Consider the following 20,145-nt stretch of genomic DNA (forward strand, 5'->3'; position numbering starts at 1 on the left):
CACTAAGATAAGAAGCAAAGAGTTTAAGAATAATAATTTATAATAGAATCGTAGCTCCCTTATCAGGCAATACTCTTATCAGGCAATACTCTTATCTGATACGGAATACATGTCCAACTTTGAAATAAACTGAAATAAAATGATATCCTGTAAATATATGTATATGAATAAATTAAATTAAAAAAAAAAAAAGGATTCCAATTAAGAAGGGTTCGGTGAATGCGCATATGAAACTGGTGGGGGTCAGTACCTCCAACAAGGTTAAGAACCACTGCACTAGACTAAAGCGCCGCAGAGTGCTCGAATAAAAAGATAAAAAGCTGACAATTAATGGATTGCCAAATCTTCTAAAATAAAATTGACCAGTGATAAAATTTGTTTATGACCGACGGGTTGATTGCAAATATTTATAATAAAAAAGACACCTTCAACAAATAAATTAAAATGAAAAATAAAACGTCCCCATTGTGAAAAAATCACACAAACATAAAAAAGTGCTTGGATAGAATAAATACACAATGGAGATTATTGTAGAAATACATTTTGAAATGAAGTGCGGCAAGTAAACAAGAGGAGAGTTGGATACGATCCGAGTTGAAGTGTGTAGATATGGTCGGAGATCGAGGCGGTTGAGCGAGCGCGTTGGGACCAACATGTTCAGGCTTCGTCTGTCGGTGGTGTGCGTGAATTTGAAGTCAGAAGCGGTGCGGTCGGTTGCCAGAGTGGTCGCGCGTCAGCCGTAGAGGCCGCCAAAGTCGCGGCAGTCGCTCGGCTAGTGTTGTGTGTTGTGTTGTGATCGTGGTCGTGGTCGCTCTCGTGTTTGACCGGCCCTTGATATCAGTGTCCGTGGAAAGAAAGGCCTCGCCATGAGCGCGAGTTGTCTGCCTCGGGCTCAGCCAGGACTCCTGCGCCTTTCTCATCGCCAGCTGAAGGACCTGGTCAGAAGCGAGCCCATCGCAGATGTCTACCATGTCGAACAGACACCATTCGCAAGGTCTACATCTATCATCTATCTATCTATCTATCATTGCAAACTTAAAATCCCAATTCAAATTCAAACAACCGTTGACGCGTGCGCACCGATTCGCAGGTCGGCCAACCTTTTCACAATTGACGTACGCACGTCAATTTTTATTCGATTTGGAAAATGATTCAATTCAATGATGTTTGTATTTATTCATTGAATAGGCGGCAATGCTGTGATGGATCCGTAGAGTTTGTTTACTCTTTACAAAAATACATTTGGGGAAATTTATTTAGGGGTAGATTCCTATCAACGTTCAATTATAATACTATACATAGATGAATATATGTTTGATTATCAATTGTACAAGTCTACACATTTCATTTTAGAACTAGAAATTTGATATATATACCGCGAAATTTGATATATATATATACAAAAATCTTTTATAAATGTTTGTCAATTGAATAAAAATTTGTAACCTATCGATTGACTCAAATAAAATTAAAATGGGAAGTTCTAATGATTGTTTAAAGCCTTCTGATTGATCGATTAGTATTTTCAAAAGGGGGTTTACAACCATTTTTACATTTTATCACTTTGAAAAATTTCTTTGTAAACAGTCACTTTGAAAAAATTGTTGTGTAAAAAGACTGGTTATCCTAGTCTCAAAATTATCATATTTTAAAATTTGCAATCATTTATATATAGCCCAAAGATGATGGAAATTTTTTGTCATTTGTCACTTCAAATTTTTTTTGTATAAAAAAGACTGGTCGAAATTTTTTATTTTGTTTTAAATTTTGCAATAATTTATAGAATAAAGACGATGGGAATATTTTTAGACTTTTTTTCTCACTTCAAAAATTTTGTTATATAAAAAAAGGGTAGTAGAAATCACAGTCGGAGAGCATGGGTAAAAAAACGGAGATTACAGTCTCCCGCTGTCAAGTAACAAAACGCTAAAGACTGAAATGAATGTGTTAATTTGGACTGTAGTTTTTTTTAAAAGTTCCCTTTTCAATTTTATTTCCACCCACCCGAGAAGTGCTAAGCAATTTTTTTATAAATTAATTGAAATAAATTTAATTTTAACACATAATAATGCACGTACTGCTGCTTCGTAAGTGGCTTTTTTTGTGTTATAGTAAAACTAATTCAAACCAAGCAATGCTCGATTTTTCATATGTATTTCGTTCGCTTCAATTTGTGCAAAAAATCGTTAGTATCGGCGATTTAAATTGTTGCCTTGATGGATTTCAGTATTAAATTAAAAAATATACGTTACCTACGTATGTCGATTTGTACGATTTTCTGCTAAATCACAGTAAAAAAAAAAATGGCGTCAACATTTTGTTGTGTTTGAAAGCACGTGCATAAAAAATTCGCCGGTACATTTCCGCATACATATTTGCATTACAATGTGTACTTTTGTATACCCAGGCTATTTTTTAAAACACTACAAAAAATACAAAAACATTATTTATTCAACGAAACTTGCGAAGCAAATAATGAATTATATTAGACCCAATTTTCATTCTAATGAAATACTAATTTTGACGTATCATTTTTCATTACCAGGAATTTACCTCAACATTTCAAAAATTCTATTTTTAACATATTCAAAATGTCTCATAGATCTGAACAGCATTTTTTTTACCTTCAATTTCTTATTTTTTGTACATTACAAAAATAAATTTGAAAAGAATATTATTTGTCTGCCGGAAAATTGTAATAATTGATAAGCCGTATCTTTTGAAAAACATACCAATTATTGATAAAATAGCGACAAGGAATATAAATAGAAATGCGCATAGATGATTTAACATATACATACATATATAAAACAGAATGTATGTTTTTTCATGAATATGGAGATTTAAATAAAATAAAATAAAAATACAGTAATTAGAAATTCATGAGATCGTATTGTGACTACTGATGAAGACACATAAACATGCTCATTTGTGCGGGGATGGAATAAAGGGGCGATGCAAATTGACTGTAAGGGCTGTGCATGCTGAAACTGCTAGCGGCAATAGCCTCGGGCGTGTTTTATGCACCAATTCCTTTCTGAAAGTTTATTATATATGTATGTATGTATATGAATTTATTGGGAGGAAAGCGTAATGTTTGCCCTGCATCTTTTGTGTAAGGAATTTTACTTAAGTTATTTTAAGACTATATTTCGATCTTCACAAGTCTTAAGAATCTGTCCCTTGTTTGATTTGTTAAAAGGTCGTTAGATATATTTGTACAATTCGTTTTGAAACTTAGAGATTAAACGCCAAGATGCTACAAGGAGTCCAATGCACTCAATGAAGTGTGGAACGCGGTATGAATGAATGTTGTTTTTACAAACCTCCTTTACGTTTCACTTTTTAAATAAAAAATGCCACTATGCCTGAAGAAAAAGATCAATGCGTTTTGCCAGTGATGGCGTATGGATGTGAAACTTGGACATTGAACGCCAAGATGATACACAAAGTCCAATGCACTCATATAAGTGTAGTGACAAGGGTAGTGGAAATAGTAGAGAGAGTGAAGAGATTGAAATAGCGATAGGTGGGACACGTAGCTAGACGAATGGACAAAAGAAGTGCCAGAACGGTCCCTAGGGGATGGGCGTAAAAGAGTAAAAGGAAGATGGGCAGACGAAATTATGAGATGGATGAGAGTTGCGCAAAACAGAAACGAGTGGAAGCGTGTTGGAGAGGCCTTCATACAGCAGTGGATGATGAATGGCTGTAAATGATCATACAGTATATATAAAACAAAGACGAGTCACAGTACAAAATTTAATTTCTGTATTTATTGCTATCAATGATTGGCATCGTTATTCCCCTCCGGATGAAGTGCTTTGTTTACAAATATATATTTTACAAATATATAGATTTCAGTTCTAGTTTAGGCCTTGAACTTAATTTAAATAAATGTGCAATTATGAGCTATGGACGTGCACATTCTGTCTATTGTCACGGATATTCCATTAGATCCGTCTTGTTGAAGCGTGTGGAATATATGGTCGATTTGGGTATCACTTTTGATCCTCAACTCACCTTTCACAACCATACCAAGAAAGTCGCTGACGTTTCCTTTCGTCGACTTGGATTTGTTTTGAGATATGCAAGATTATTCTCCAATCCTTTGTCTTCTCGCTTGCTTTTCAATTCGCTTGTGAGAAGTAAGCTAGAGTATAATGCGATCGTGTGGAATCCGCATGAAGCAAATTACTCTCTGATGATTGAGAAAGTGCAAAAAGCATTTCTTCGTTTCCTATATAGGAAAGAATATGGGTATTACCCATATCTCTACCCCACTCCTTTCCTTTTGGGCATGCTTGGGTATAATTCCCTTGAACTTCGGAGAAACTTCTCATTAATTCGTTTCGTTCTCCTGCTCTTACGTGGTAATACGTCATGCCCCTTGTTACTGGAGCAGTTGGGACTTTATGTCCCTAATCACTATGTGCGTGGTAGACATCATCATTTGCTGGCTGTACCTCCTGCCCGCACAGTCCTTTTTCTAATGGCTCCTATTCCAAGAGCTATTCGACTTCTTAATGAAATCGTTGCTGCCGAGACTGAATGTGATATTTTCCACCTTAGTGAGGGTAAATTGTCGGAAATTACTCTAACCTATTTATCTGGTAGTCTGCGCTCATCATTGTTTTCATGATTGATTGTGATTTATGAGTGAAATTTTGATTAACTCTCTTCCATTTGGGCCTTACAGGGATGTTTTGTATTTGTAGTTGTTTCTTACATATTTATTGAAACTGGCTGTAGGTGCAAGGCATTCCTTATGCTATATTTTTTATTTGATATTTTTACTTTATCTGTTATTATTTAATGCTATTTTTTATGTTTATGTATGGATGTATTTATGTTTATGTTCAAATGTATTTTTTTTATGTATAATTGATGAGTATATTATTTTCGTTATGTATTAATTTATGTTTAATTGTTATTTTGTTTTTTTTTGTGTTATATTTTTTGACCATTGTGGCGCTTTAGGAATTCCTGTTATGCCACAATGGTCTGTTTAGAATAAAATAAATAAATAAATATTTCCACCCCACCCTTTTACTCAAAAGGCATTTCATATTTGACGTATGGCACTTATTGTTAGTGCAATTTCAATACGTATACACATGCTTAGTTGAGTGCATACGACCCCAATAGCAATCGCACTAAACGGAGCGGATATGGTAATAAAGCGAATCGCATTTGTACTACTTGAACGCATATGGTCGATATTAGTTTTAATTTATTTCCATTATACAAAGCAGAGAGAAGATGAAAAAAAAACACGAAATAACCGTTAGTATGAAACGTTCGTGTTGACCCCTCGCATGACCTTTTCGATAGATGAGTTTGTTGTGGAATATGATAATTAATGATGCGAATGAAAACAATTAGCTTCGAATTTGAGCGCGCGAATAAAATTTCTGTGCAATTTAATTCTAGCAATTCATACTAGCACGTGAATGCGTCCATATAGAATGTACCAGAGAATACTTTCCGCGCTAGCTTAGGGCGAAAACACACTGAGCAGTACGGAGCGTCATGTCCAAGGCGCCCCGCCGTGACAATGGGTGTTCCCCAAACCGAATTCGGGTGTAGTAGCACGTGCAGAGTTGTATATTGATAAAGTGCAGAATAGAGCAATGCGTGCAATTTTGAATGTGAGGAAACTTAAGAATGTTAGAAGTATGTTAGATGAATTGAAATGGTTGGATATTAGAAACAGTCTTAAATTAAGCACTTTAAAATTTGTATATAAGCTAGACAAGAATATATTACCCAAATATTTTAATTATTACATAGTTAGGAATAGAGATTTACATAATTATAAAACTGGAAATAGGAATAAATTAATTATAGGCAGAGTAAAAAAAGCAAGAACTGCAGGAGGTGTCTTTCACATAGGTTTTCAAATCTACATATAATTCCTGAGAAAGTTAGAAGTGCTAATAACATTGGTGCTTTCTTGAAGAGTATTAGGTTAATAAATGCAATGTTTGGCATTATAATTTTATGTTATAGTTACTAATTATAGTTTTTTTTTTGTTAATTATATTATGTTATTTTGTAGTTACAATTATAGTTGTTACTTTTGTTATATATTCATTAGCAATTTGCTATTTTAAATTAAATAAATAAATAAATATACCTGGAACGCCTAACAGGTAACCCCAATGCGCCCTCCTGGCCAGAAACATTGTACATTTGATACAAGTATTATATTATTAGTATTATACAAAGTACATTAATACATATCAATTAAAATCCACACAGGCATTTATGGTCAAATTTATAAATTTGCATCATTTTATGCGATTGAGCGAAATCCAAGATTCCTGAAAACTCGAGATTTTGCGAGAAAATGGGTAAGGTTGCCAATTTGTTGGAACCGTTTCCGCTAGACTGGGACATATCCCGGTTTATAAATCTGTGTCTCTGTGTCCCGGTCTATAAGTCAGTTGTCCTGGATTTCTGTCTAGCAATCAGTTATTCAGACAAAAAGAACTAAAAAAACAGGTAAATTACCTGACCTGTACTCATTTAGTGGCATACATGGAGCCGTGCGAAGGGAACGACAATCACGGGCTTCAAAATTTGGGGACTTTAAAATTGTCATTAGCAGAGATCTGCGACAAGTTGTTTTTTCCACAAAAATGGTTCATCGTTGTTTATTAATATTTTCAACCCTTTTTTGCTCTCTTGATTTGTAGGACAACAGTAATTAACAAAAATAAACCATTTTTTGTGAGCAAAAGCAAATTGTCCGCTGATCTGTGGCTCATCACTAGAGGTAGGACCGGAAGCGTGCTTTTTCCAGGAAACAGGGCAAACTACAAAGCTAGACAGCATAAAAAAAGGGTCACCTTAAAAATGAACAAAGCACGGCGAACAATGAACAATGCACTGCGCAAAGTTGGTCCGCTCTTTACTCATCACACATTTGCTCATCCATCCATCTCACTTCACATGTTTTTATAATCTTGTCCACCCATTTTCGTTTCGTCCTTTTACATTTTCTCTGGTACAATTTCGGCCATGTTTAGTACTATAGTTTAGTTTAAATAGCTCGCGAGCTAAGAATATTGGAATAAAACTGCATGTTGAAATTTTATTCTACATTCTATCATCCAATTCCTCGAGATTCTATCAAGAGTCTCGGTTAACATCTCTACAATTATGACAGCCATATACTAACTAGTTACGTGCAGTCGCTGGTATGTGCTGTGCTAATATGAATAGACCTTTACCAGGACGGTTTGTCCGGCTCGTAGAGTTTGTTCAAAGCTCGTAGTAGGTAGTGGTTAATGTCCATTGTAGTATATGCTTTTAGAGGTGGTGGCATCATGTTGATGATTTTGATTTCATTTGCTGGTTAAATATTAATGAATAGTTTTTTAATGTGATTTTTTTTTGAAAATTTCTATGATCATATGTATTACTTTTTTTTAAATTATGCACGTTCGTATATATGCGCCTCCCCTTTTGTCTAAAATAATTATGGGAAAAGCAACTGGCCGTAAAGGAATAAAATCAACGCCGCGTGACCGGTCGACCAGTGGCGTCTCGTTCGCTTTGTAATTATTATTTAATCTCATCAATCTTTTCTTTTTTTTTCTTTTGAATAATTTTTTGATTCGAACTTCTATCAATGTGAATCTACATATATATTATAATGTGTACACGTATGATATATTGAACCGTTTGTTCCAATACAATTATTATTATACAACCTTGACACGCCCACAAATAACGTTCTCGAGAAATTATAACGTTTTAAAAGCACTCTAATACAACAAGTGTCTATCAAGCGTTGTTAACGTATATGTATTCGGACAATTAATTAATTCCTCAATTTAAAGTTCGTTACTATTTTTTTTTTTCTGTTTCATTTTTTTCAAGATTTTATACTTGACGCAGATAAAATCAGTAATTTAAATCAAAATTCAACTGATCAGCACGAGTGCAAATTTTTCTATACCAATTTCGTAACAAATCTAGGTTTTTTCTCTTTGCAAGAGAATTCAGCTGATCCACTCCCGCTAATGATCACTTCCGTTACATCAGCGTAAGTTACGCTCGAAAATCTCGGCAATGATTTAGATTATTCAACCAATCCAATTCCAATTAGTCAAGTTTCCTCCAACACGTACAAATTAAAGCGATCGGCCAGGGCAACAACAATCTCATGATTTATGTAAGTCCGACACAGAAAGGAGCAAACATTAGCATGTTATAATTATTTCAATACCACGTCCGACTAACTGGTCGCTAATGTTATTCATAGTGTTTACTTTATATATAAATGTGTCTTTATATATTTCGTTTTTTTTTTTTAATTTGTTAGTGTTGGGTTGTGAACACGGGTGAACGAGAAGCCACCCACACTGGATCACTTCGCTACCAAAAAAGGCTCCCACTTCGATTTCTTCTGTTGTGTTAAAATAGTTGCCGTCGGCGATTTGAAATTTGCGCAAAATAGTTTTGCTAATCCAGTCCAATCTTATCGCAGCGACATCCATCCGGTTTGTCTGCAAAAGCGGTCGACAACTGAATTCCTTGAATTTGAAAATTTTACATTTTTGATCTGTATATGGATTAGAAACATAAAAAGAATGGGTCTAGAAGCGTCTATTTACATATTATGAATTCACGAATGAAGGTGGCTACTCGCCGCAGCAAAATGTCCATTCGTTGAGAGATAGATCTAATGATGCAAGGAGGTTGTGCTAGTTATGAGAATGAGACCGAACCTTCAGCAGCCATAGAGCCCGGCTATACCGGGTGATTACGACTTTGTTTGACTTTGTTGCGCGACCAGATCAAATGTATGCAGTTGTGTGGAGCATGCCACATCGGGCAGCTCACTGGTTGCCAAGTCATAACGTCACCCGACCAGCGAGATCGGTTGCCGGCGTTCGGTCTCGTACGATCTCTCAAAATATATAGCGTTGTATTAAGGGGTGCCACACTCGGTGATTAGTTTCCAGCGACTGCATAGTGAAAAACTATGAAAACGTGTGACTTTATCACGTATTGAAAACTCTTATAGATAGATACAAATAAGCGGATTCTTGGTCGCTTCTGGTTGCCCGTGTTGGCTGACCAAGACAAGCAACTACGCTTCTGCAACAAAGTCACTCGCGAGTCTCCAGGTGTGGTTCAGCTCTTAGGAAACTGCAATGAAAATATGTTATGTAAGAAATTGGAGCAAAAATACTAAACGTATCAGTCATATGAAGAATTGCGTTAAAATTTTGTTTTATATGTGTATGTGGATTTTTCTTATAATACATTTAATACGTATAAAAATGTAGGCAAGACAAGACTATGGTGTGTTTCTGTAGTTTGGGTTACATATTTTAGTATTTCTGGAGTATTTTTTCTTACACTTACACCACTTTTTTATTGCATATCCGAGGTTTAGTATATTATGTAGGTCAAAATTTGGCAATATTTGGTGCTTCATAGCGTTTATTGGGTCATACTCCACTCAGGTCGGCCGCTATTGTCTTGTCTCGTTCGGACTGGTCGGATTATTTTTCTGAAAAAAATGTGTCAAAAGAGTGTGTACTTTTGTATAGTCTTCTTATTGTAGGACCAAAATTTAGAATAGTTGTCTATCTCTATTTTGCGTTAGGTTCTACTATCGTACTTTGCAAATTACCGCTTTGCGTAATGTAATAGAAAAAAAAGGCGCAAACGTTGTACGGAATCTAAATGGTGCGACAATAGATAAAGCACTTCCTGAATTTGTATAGATAATTTTAGTTCATTTGCAAACTTTTTTTTCAACACTGCCTGATCTCGAAGCGGAAGCAGTCCGAATAGAAGAAGTCGCCTATTCATTGTACCTACTGGTCAAAGATGCACGCGGAAGCTGCTTACTCGATTGCGTAACTGCGATAATCTCTCAAATGGAAGAAGAAGTAGAAAAAATAGACAATAGATCCGACACTATCGCACTTTGCAATCGACCCAAAGAAGCAGAAGAAGTAGCGTTATTAGCAAGGAGTGCTCGTTACACTTGTATCTTTCCGCGTATGATACAATCGGAAAGCAATCGACCGGTAGCAATAACAATGCTGGTGTTCCGAAATCTGGCACTTAAAAATTACAGTTGATTTTAAGTGGTATTGCATCAAAATGGTATTTCAATCAGGTTGCATCCGAATTGCTTCAGAAATAGTCTTAAGATGTGTAGAGATTTATAGGCAGACAAGACTGTTGTTGGGTGTATACGTACGTTTATGAGACGCCAGTCTCATATGCTTTCTGCACGTTCGGTCGACCCCCTATGGCTCGAGATCCACCGTCACACCTGTCGATTTCCCCCACGTTAATTTCTATATTATTGTGCCTTCTAGCTTCTTCGGCTTTAAATGGAACCAAATTGGTAGTGTTGCGCAATCCAAGAAAACACCTCTCAAAAATGTTTTGCAAATTCGGATTAGTCATCGTAGTTTGTCTAAAAGGTGGCGCTTCCTAGATCAGAGAGCCGGTTGTCTTGTCTTGTTTTGGCGCGTGGGACGTTGATATGTCCTTGTCGTGATTCATTAACTAGAATTCTCCTTATCTGTCGACTGCTCGATTCGATGACACTCCCGAGTGTTTGGGTCATATCGAATACCCTCTCCGATGTAAAGCGATACTATGCGTGTGTATTTAATTAATCGAGACCCACTACTTTTAAAATTAAGTTTCAACGCTTCAGGAATTTCGCGGAATGGGCCTCGCATCCGCCACTTCTATTCTTTCCCACGGCTGCCATCCTTAAATATATGTATGTCCGCCATTTTTTTATTACCCTTGCGTGTAAATTTCCTTAATTGCTTCCCAGGTTTCTTTTTATATGTGTGTCTCGGCTTAGAACTAACTGCCAGTGACATTGAACCGGTAGCATTCGAGAACGGTACAAACGGGACGTTCTTCTTGTTCTTCTTTTTTTTTGTATCATGTATATTATGCAACGTCATCCTGGGCTAGTTTGTCATATCAGTGACCCGAAAAGTTTCGGTTCGTCCACCTGCTTCCGCCAACTTCACGTGCTTCACTTGCTTGAAACTCGGGTATTTTTTTTGTTTCGAGTCACTTCCGCGGTTTAAAAGTGTGTTTATGTGAACATGTCGCGATACGGTTGCACTACTAACAAACCTTGAACCGGTTCGTCACGCTCAAAAACTTTTCTTCTTCTACTCCTTCTCCTGCCACCTTGTGTATGTGTGTTTTGTCTTTGAGTTTGGATTCGTATGCTTGATTTTCATTTTTATCGAGGCGTTAAATGGGATTCGTTCGATTCGATTCGACCTTGTCGTTCATTTACCCAAGACATTTAGCACACTTTCAAGCAAACAAATAAAAATACTAAAAGTGGAAATGTCATTTGTTTTTGAATTTTTGCATCGACCTCGTCTCTTGACAATTTTATTGTTTGTTCGTCGTAAATTTTTATTTCAATTTGCTTATTTGACTCGATAGATAGGTTACGTGTCTTATTTAATGATGGAGACTTTTTTTTACTTTCCGTTTGATATCAGCACGGCAGCTTGGGTTTTTAAATTTAGACACTTGACAGAAAAACAAGTATGAAATTGATAATCTGGAGATGGACAAAATAAATGCTCAAATAGTACCCAGGAGAATGTGGAAGGGTAGGACACGATAACAGAAAAAAACGCGTTGAAGAGGTTCATCCAGCAGAGGGATGGTGTATGACTGATGAATCATCAGTGATAATGTGTAAAAAAGCGTGACTAACCTTTTGACAGGTTCGTTTTATCAAAAAGGTGCTTCCAAAAGATGGTTGAAAGTTTGTAGGAGATGGATGGTGCATGGATTATCATATAATAACTGCTTTTGGTTAATCTTGCTTTCTTATCTTTTCCTTTTTAGTGTACCAAAAAAGTTTTTACCTGAACTTGTGACTCAAGCTTGTACTATGAGTATTAAAATTTCCCGAGACTGCATAGTACTATGCCACAATAGTGTTGTAATCCTGTCACAGTATCAATTTTCAATAGCAGTAAAGTTCAAACGAAACACGCCATTATGTCCAGTATAAATGCGTAAACTGTTTCAAGTTGACGTTGCGTCACAGCCCCAGCCCCCCCAGCTCTCGTTTGTTTACAAGATTACAATGTAATGCGTCGTGTAATGTAATATTGTGAAGGTATTCCTTTTTTTTAGTGTCACGTGAAGTAATAATTCGCTTTTCGTCCGTGGGTGGATATTGACCTTATGTCGGTCTCGTTTGGAGACACTTTTGTGATGGGATATATCTGTCGTCGTTGTCGTTTCGCAATGGAGCGTGTTCCAAATAAGAGAAGTGCATGTGAAATATCAAGCGTATTCATTAGGTTACATTTGCATGCATACGTTGTTAACGTTACGTGTTACGCTACCCCCTTCCTATGTGCTCTCGTCGCATTGTGAAGTTTTTCGCTTCATTACACAGTGTTGAAGTGAAAACTTCCTTTCGTTCGGTAGAGTGGATTTGATTTATACGGCTGAACGTGTTACGAAACGTTGCATCCCGCCGACTACTTTACGTCGTAGACGATGAAAAAGCGCACGTGGTTCCTTCTTTCCCTTCATTGATCGCAAATTGTCTTTTTCTCACATCCGATTTTGCGTAATGAAGTTTCACTTCTGTTGTGAGTTGATTTTGTAAAATTATTCCTACTCAAAAATTATCATTTCGAGTGTAGCTGCACTCGAATTCGAGTGCAGCTACACTCGAATTCGGTTTGGGGAACACCCACTGTCACAGCTTGGAGCTAAGGGCGTGACGTTCCATACTATACAGTGTGTTTTCGCCCTTGAAGTCTTTCAAATTTGATTCGTTAAAGACCGCATGCTTAGGACTTTGTGAGCTAATTTTATTGAAATTCAAAATGGCTTTAATAATTTTTGTTTTTGTACTTATACATCTGTGTAAATCTACAGTTTTTTTTATTTAGATTCTTCACATTCGATATGCCATTTCAGATGGTTTTCGGAAATAGTTATATAAATAATTTTTTTCTAACTTTTACCTACCTGAGTAACGCCACTCAATTCAGTTAGTCAATGGTAATATAAGCACGTATAATCTTGATCTTGATCATCTTGAGTTGCTTCTATAAGCTCTTTGTTATTATGATTTTTACTCGCTTGGGACCAAACTCCAAACGTGTGGGTAGTTTAGTACTTAGTGGATAAACAGCCCACCAGATTGAAACATCCTAAATTGCAAAACAATTGAAGTTGGCGATGATGATGCTGTGGCCAAATTCGCAAATACTCGCGGATGATCCAACGGTCGCTTTGACCGTTAACGGATTTTTTCCCCTCGTCAAGGTCACATCGCGTGCGAGTCATCAATGCGTCAACGGACATTTTCCGTTTTAAACGTCCCAAAAAATTGACGAAATTCGCCATAATTACGTAGCAATTCGACGTATGGACCGTTACCGCTCTCCGTAACTAGCTCCCCCTGCTTTTGATTTTGTTGTTTTGTAATTTGCGACACATTACGCAACTCGGAGTCACGTTTGTAATATTACGTTAGTTTCTCTGATGGCAATCATCGCCGGTTCTTCTGTCCACTCGATTGGCTCTCAACGAAATGAAACTTGGGTCACTTGTCTCGCCTGTCCCGTTCCGGCCTCTCCTTAGCCATCCGCTCGAGCTGGTTTCCCCTTCGTCTTCTTCTTCTTCTGCTGCTTCTTCTTCTGGTCTTGTGGTCGATGGCCACCCATTCATCGGTGTGATACGAGTTTTATATTAGTCGTTATAACGGTTCTTCTCGCCTCGAAAGTGATGCTCTCGATCGGAGAAGATACCACTAACTTGTTCCAAAACCGATTTTCAAAACTCGAATCCTTCGATTCAAAAACGGCGAACGTCGCATGCCGTATACATTTCCGGTGGCAAAAGTGTATGTAACGTCTCAAAATATCCTGTTATATACCCGAGCGAATGGAGGTTTTTGACCTAAGGTCCTTCCTGTGACTCAACAGTCGAAAATAAGTACGATACGAATTAATATTGAAAGCATATGTTCGTTTTGGTCATTTGTAAGGGGGGTCGAGACTAGTCATAATAATACCCAAATTACAATCTCATCGTTGGATTTTTTCATTCCATTGTTTCAAAAATTCTGCTTTTAATTCGGGGAGATGTTTTACAATGTGTTTACGCATACTTCAGGTGAGATAAGATAACCGGCATCTCAATTTTTATAACACTACCTACCGGTGCCTCTGGACCGACGATCTCTTTCATATCTCCTCGGTTGTAATCAGGGGGGATTTCCAATTATGCACGTTCAATAAATATTTGTATGTTTCACGGCAATCTTGTGTATCTTTGAGTTTTTGACAATTCTTGGAGGTTTAGAGTTTGCCTACTGCAACTTATACTGAAATGAAATATATGTAGATGTGTATTGAGAGATATTTCGATTGGTTTCTCTTTGAAATGGGAATTTATGTCGACCTCCATGGAATGTAGTGTTTTGAAGTTGTACGTATTTGGATCTTCTTGTCGCGCTTAATTACTTCCCTGTTTTAAAACTGTGCTCGGTGTTAGGCGATGATGCTTTGGATTTTTTGTGCCTACTCTGTTCACAATGTGCTTTGAGATGACAACTGAGAAAATGAGGGCGAAAACACACTGAGTGGTACGTGGCACGTGTTTATTTTAGATAATTTTAAACATGCGAAAAAAACACAGTACCTCTAGCCCATATACTATGTACATGGTACATAGTCCCAAAAATCACCCTCTGGAGTGTTTTTGGTGATATTTTATCCTTGCTTGACAGTGATCGATAACGGTGAATTCCATATTTGAAGAAATGTAAAGTTGTTTCATTTCGGTTGCATATGGATAAGTATACACGTGCGAGCCCCCAAACATATGCCCCATCTTGGGGTTCACCCGAATTTAATCTGGGGAACCCCAAAAGACGTGACGTCCCGTACCACTCGGTGTGTTTTCGCCCTAAGAATTGTCATTCAATATGTCTTCCTTAATACTTTTTCAGACCAACACTCTTGATCTATCTAGCTTCCTTCCGAATTTTCTTGGATACTATTATATTTAGCATCTCACTTGTCCATCTCCCGTCTGATCTTCTACCCATTTTCATTATAATACCTTAGCTAGTTCTAGCTTGCACTTTTTAACATACCACTCATTTTTTTACCCGTTGATATATCAACGAGTGGTTTTTTAATGGAATGTACCAGTGAGGTTAGGCTCATTGATGCGTCGAATAAAAAACCTCATCAAAATCGGTGAATTAAGAAAGTTCGGTGAATCAAATGGGCATAAGCGCCTTCGTGAGTGTGAATTCTATCTTCTGTCACAATTGCCATTCATTTTTTCCTCATATACATATATGTGTTTTGCCAGTGATGACGTATGGATGTGAAACTTGGATATTGAAGGCCAAGATGCTACACAAAGTCCAATGCACTCAAATAAGTGTGGAACGATGTATGATCGGCACAACGAGGAAAGATAGGAAGCGGAATACGTGGGGGAGAAGTATAACAAGGGCAGTGGACATGGTGGATAGAGTAAAGAGATTGAAATGGCCACGTGGCTAGAATAATGATGAAAGATGGACAGAAGAAGTACTAGAATGGTACCCGAGAGAATGCAAAAGGGTGAAAGGAAGACCAGAGGGAAGATATGTAGACGAAATTAGGAAAATGTGTGGTTTGAGATGGATGAGAGTTGCGCAAAACAGAGACGAGTGTAAGCATGTTGGAGAGGCCTTTATCCAGCAGTGAATGGCGAAGGGCTGTAGATGATGATTTGTTGATGATATATGTACGTTTATCAAACAAGAATTGTATTTAAAGCAACATTCAAGTTTCGCACCCAGACATTATTACATACAATAATAATTCGTTGATTTAATAGCATTCATCATTCATCTTGATTTATATGCTGAGTATGGTGACGATATGGTGTATTCATAACCACTTTGGATTGTTTCATCTCAGTTTGTCTCGTCCAAATAAACTGTCAAGTAGATCTAAATTGGTAGTTAGGATCAAAAATACTGTACAAACACTCCGTGTTTGCTTAGTGTGAACAAAAATCTCCAATATAAACAGCGGTTACTTTTACACGAAGGGGCTCGTCAATCATTATGGTCTTGAATTTTTTTTTTTGATCGCTTTAAATTCCTTCTCCCTGGAAATTGTACACACTGCCTAGGACACGTTCTGAAACGTTAGGGGAGAGTTCGTCTCGTCCCAATTTAGTCGGATGTCCCACTAAATTTAGAGGTGGCAGCTGCCACTGAATCATCCGTATCCGGACTCTGGCACACCCCTTGAGTATATAAATCAACGGTCTGTAGGACGAAAATTTTTCATGTTCAGCAATCAACGATCATTTCAGACCATAAAGTTTATCTAGATAATAAAAAAAACTAAACGAGTCTATTCTGTTGCACTTGATTTATGTCGCATTGTTTTTGGGTACATGCGTTATACATTCCGTGGTGCGTGGATCGATATTACGCAATCGCTGCTTTCTATCTTCCTTTTTCGGTAATTTATTACGATGGATATTGAGATCACGTTATGTTATGGTATATGTATGTATATATTTTATTGCCGATTGTCTCGAGAATGAATTTTCATTAGAAATTGGAGATTTTTTTTTGTTGTTTGGGTTCTGCAATCCGAGATTTGCGGTTTTATGTGCACGTTTTGTAACATTGTGAAGTTTTGGTCTTCTGGGGGACGACGACATCACACTCGGGCGAAATTGCGATGATTCAAAAGTGAAAGTTTTATTATTGCGACTTTGTTGGACGGGCGAAAGCGCTTTTTATATGTGTTTATCTTACACCCAATTCGTGAAGTTACTCATTTCATGAAATTGTAAAATATGTGTGTATGTATGGACTATGCCGATTTTGCAAATCAGTCAGAAGGGAGTTGAGGGTTTTGCCCTTCGCTGTTGCAACGGTCGATTTATGACCGGTCGATGGTTTAAATTTCAGTCGTGATCAGCTCGAAGGTCTGTATGGTCTGCCTGCGTACCTGCCTGGCTGCCTTTTTACCTAATAGACGATGTGGTCTAATTGCTGGGTCGGTAGAACCTCGTCTATCTATCGCCTTTCTAAACTCGTTCCAGTACCCTGACGCTTGTAACAAACCTAATAGATCTCTAACAAGCAATCTTTGGTTTTATTTTTCATCCCTCTAGTATAGTTTGCTCTGTACTCCAGGTCTTCAATATCTGATTGGTTCCGAGAGACCGACCGTATTTAATAAGTATGCTCATTTCAGCTTAAGAGGTACAAACAGTTAAATTCAGGATGCTATTATTGGAGGGACACGTGATAAGTGTGCCAATGAGACTCGTTAAGCGCTTTTTGATACTCCAACATACACTCGACCCAATCATGCCAAATTAATCATTTATGCATGCACTCTTTCGGCGGGTCAGACTAGTCGTATTTTAACTATTTTCGTCGATAAATAATATACGGGTTGGTATTACTTATTTCCTTTCTATAATATCGTTCAAAAGTCAAGGTATACTGCCCAACTCAGTGCTCTATACTAAATTTTCAAAAAATAGTCATTCACATTATATTATAAACCCCTATCCAAGACATGTCACACTCTAGTCTCTAGTCATCGATTCGACTAAAGAATGGATTTCCACGAATCAAAGCCACAGTTTTTGCCTTACATAGGATCAACAAATTTGTTCAAGATACCCCAACTTAAAACTTCAGCAGATTTTGGAATGTACCATCTCACAGTAAACCTTAGCCGGTTAAAGGTCTAGGTCTAGGATAAATTTCGTAGCAAGCAACTTACCACTCTTGTTTATGGCAGTCGAGCAACTTATCGCTGCATCAATTGCTCTGTGAGTGTTTAGGCGATTGCAGTCTTGTGCATATTTCGTCTCGCAGCATCACATCCTGCAGGCCTGTCGACATCCTGAATTGGATGAAACAATCGTTCGTATTTAGAAGACCAACGAACGGTCTAGACGCGATCCGGTGGGAGTTTCAGCCTGTCGACACGAGACTAGAGCAATTTGCGAAGAGTGATGATCGTCGACGGGAATTAATAATAACGACCGTTACTATCGCCATTAATATTCCGCAGGAGGAGGTGGAGGTTTAAAAAAATATATAAATGGCAACATACAAAGATCGACCGCTGCGAAAATGCGATTTGCATTGATTGCCCCGTCGCCGAATCGAGAGCACATTTATTATCTGAGCCGCAATCTAATCGGAGATCGGCTGACAGTGCAATCCGGAGTTTCGGCTAAAAGTAAATTACGAAATTGCATCGCAATCGAAGTCGTCGCTATGTGACACGACGCAAAAAAAACCCGATAGTAAATAATGGTGACAATGATACACGATCGGATTTGCAAAGATAAAAATAAGACTTAAAAACAAGCAGGATTAAAATAAGATAAAAATAAGGTTAAAATAAGATAAAAATAAGATCAGATATCTGATATTCTATTGATAAAATCAGATATCTGATATTCTATAGAAACGTCGAAATTTTTCATTCATTTATTTATAGTTTTGGACCATTGTGGCAAAACAGGAAAAACCTAATGAGGCGCAATCGTCTACATATGTAAAAGCCCACTTTAAAGGCCAATGAATTCGACCAAAAAAGTCCTCTACATGAGGCAACATTCCCCACCCCCAACGAACACAGTCTGAGAGATCCTCTCGTATCAGAAACATTGGAACTGTTTCAATAAAAATCAGATAAATTCGCAAAATCTGATCGACCTGGAGTCACTTATCCAAGGTCTAGCCAGCAGCAAAAAAAAAGGAAAACGATAAAAAATATCAAATAAACAGAATAAAAAGTAGGGAACGTTTTGCATCCGCAGTTAACACCAATACATATATAAAAACCAGCCGTAAATACAAAACATCCCTGCAAAGCCCAAACGGAATAGATCTCAATTCCAGTCATACATCACACCCGATTATGAAAATAATGATGAGCGCAGGCTATCAGGAGCCATCTGATAAAGCACTGTGCGGGCAGGAGGTACAACCATCAAATTATCTTTACCACGCACATAATTATTACGGACATAAAGTCACAACTGTTCCAGCATGTTGTATTACCATGTAGAAGCTTTAAAGAATGGGAAGTTTCTCCGAAAATGAAGGGAATTATGCCCAAGAATGTCCAAAAGGAAAGTAATACGATGGAGATATGGGCAGTGCCCATTTTACTCTTTCTTATATAGTAAACGAATACATACATGCTTTTTGCTGATATAAAAACTAAAGCTCTTTTATTATTTATCTTATTGACTATTCACACTGGTGTTTAGTCAATACGAACTTTGACAGTGTGTGTATAATTTTTAAATAAACATCGCTCGTTGATTAGCAGTCGTTTGCAAGATGGACAGTTGCAAAATCTTTTCCGTGTCGTTAACGGCTGTTTTCGATCGTTTTTCTGCCCAACGCGAATTATATATCCATTATATGTACGTACGTGTATAGCTATTCTGAGATATCTCCAAGTGGTGGGTAAGTAGCAGGGAGGCCCTAATTCAATTTTAATTCTCGGCGAAAGCGGCACGTTCCCCTTTCCTCACGTTTTGGCTCTGTCGGAAGTGCTGCGGGCGTGTAAAATCTGCTAATCACTCTATTATGTTTCTCGAGAGTCTTATGATCTATTCCGGTGGGGGATATATATCCGGAATGATACATAGTTCTCATCTTTATCTCGAGTCCTTCAGGGTTGGAGCTACAACTTTGAGTCTTACAAGATTTTTTGAAAGTCTCTATGCATACCTTAAAACTGGAATCTAGCATTGATAGACGCATTGACGAATTCCTGCTGTTGAGATCATGCCATAGGTGGTCGACCGGTTGTGCAGTATCCTGAATCGATCGGATTGCACGTGCAAATATGGCGCTGATATCTTACCGCTATTCATCTTTCTCATTACCAAAACTATCTGCTCAACTCACGGTCCTTCTTAGGTGTCTTGTATGCTAGTTTCATGTCCTTGTTCTTACAAGACGTCCACCTTAGTTCAAATGTGTTCAATGCACACTCTAACCAGACCCCGTGTCATTTAAAAATCATAATTATATCATTTCAGCTACCCAAATAATTTGCGCAAATACAT

General features: G+C 37.4%; 1 protein-coding gene across 3 annotated transcripts in view; it reads left to right on the top strand.

Moving 5' to 3' along the window:
- Nucleotides 1-616: 616 nt before the first annotated feature.
- The window catches only part of Drak (Death-associated protein kinase related), a 207,423-nt gene continuing 187,894 nt past the window's right edge, over nucleotides 617-20,145 (top strand). For 2 of the 3 annotated variants that reach the window (XM_077440844.1, XM_077440845.1), the window contains exon 1: nucleotides 698-994. Coding sequence is in view for 1 of the 3 variants with exons in the window: in XM_077440843.1 (XP_077296969.1) it covers nucleotides 867-994 (128 nt within the window). In the remaining 2 variants the exon portion in view is untranslated. Of the gene's footprint in view, nucleotides 995-20,145 lie in introns of all 3 variants that reach the window. The other variant, XM_077440843.1, reaches the window with a different exon arrangement.

This window comes from Arctopsyche grandis, chromosome 11 (genome assembly GCF_051622035.1).
Source record: "Arctopsyche grandis isolate Sample6627 chromosome 11, ASM5162203v2, whole genome shotgun sequence".
Classification (NCBI taxonomy): Eukaryota; Metazoa; Arthropoda; class Insecta; order Trichoptera; family Hydropsychidae; genus Arctopsyche; species Arctopsyche grandis.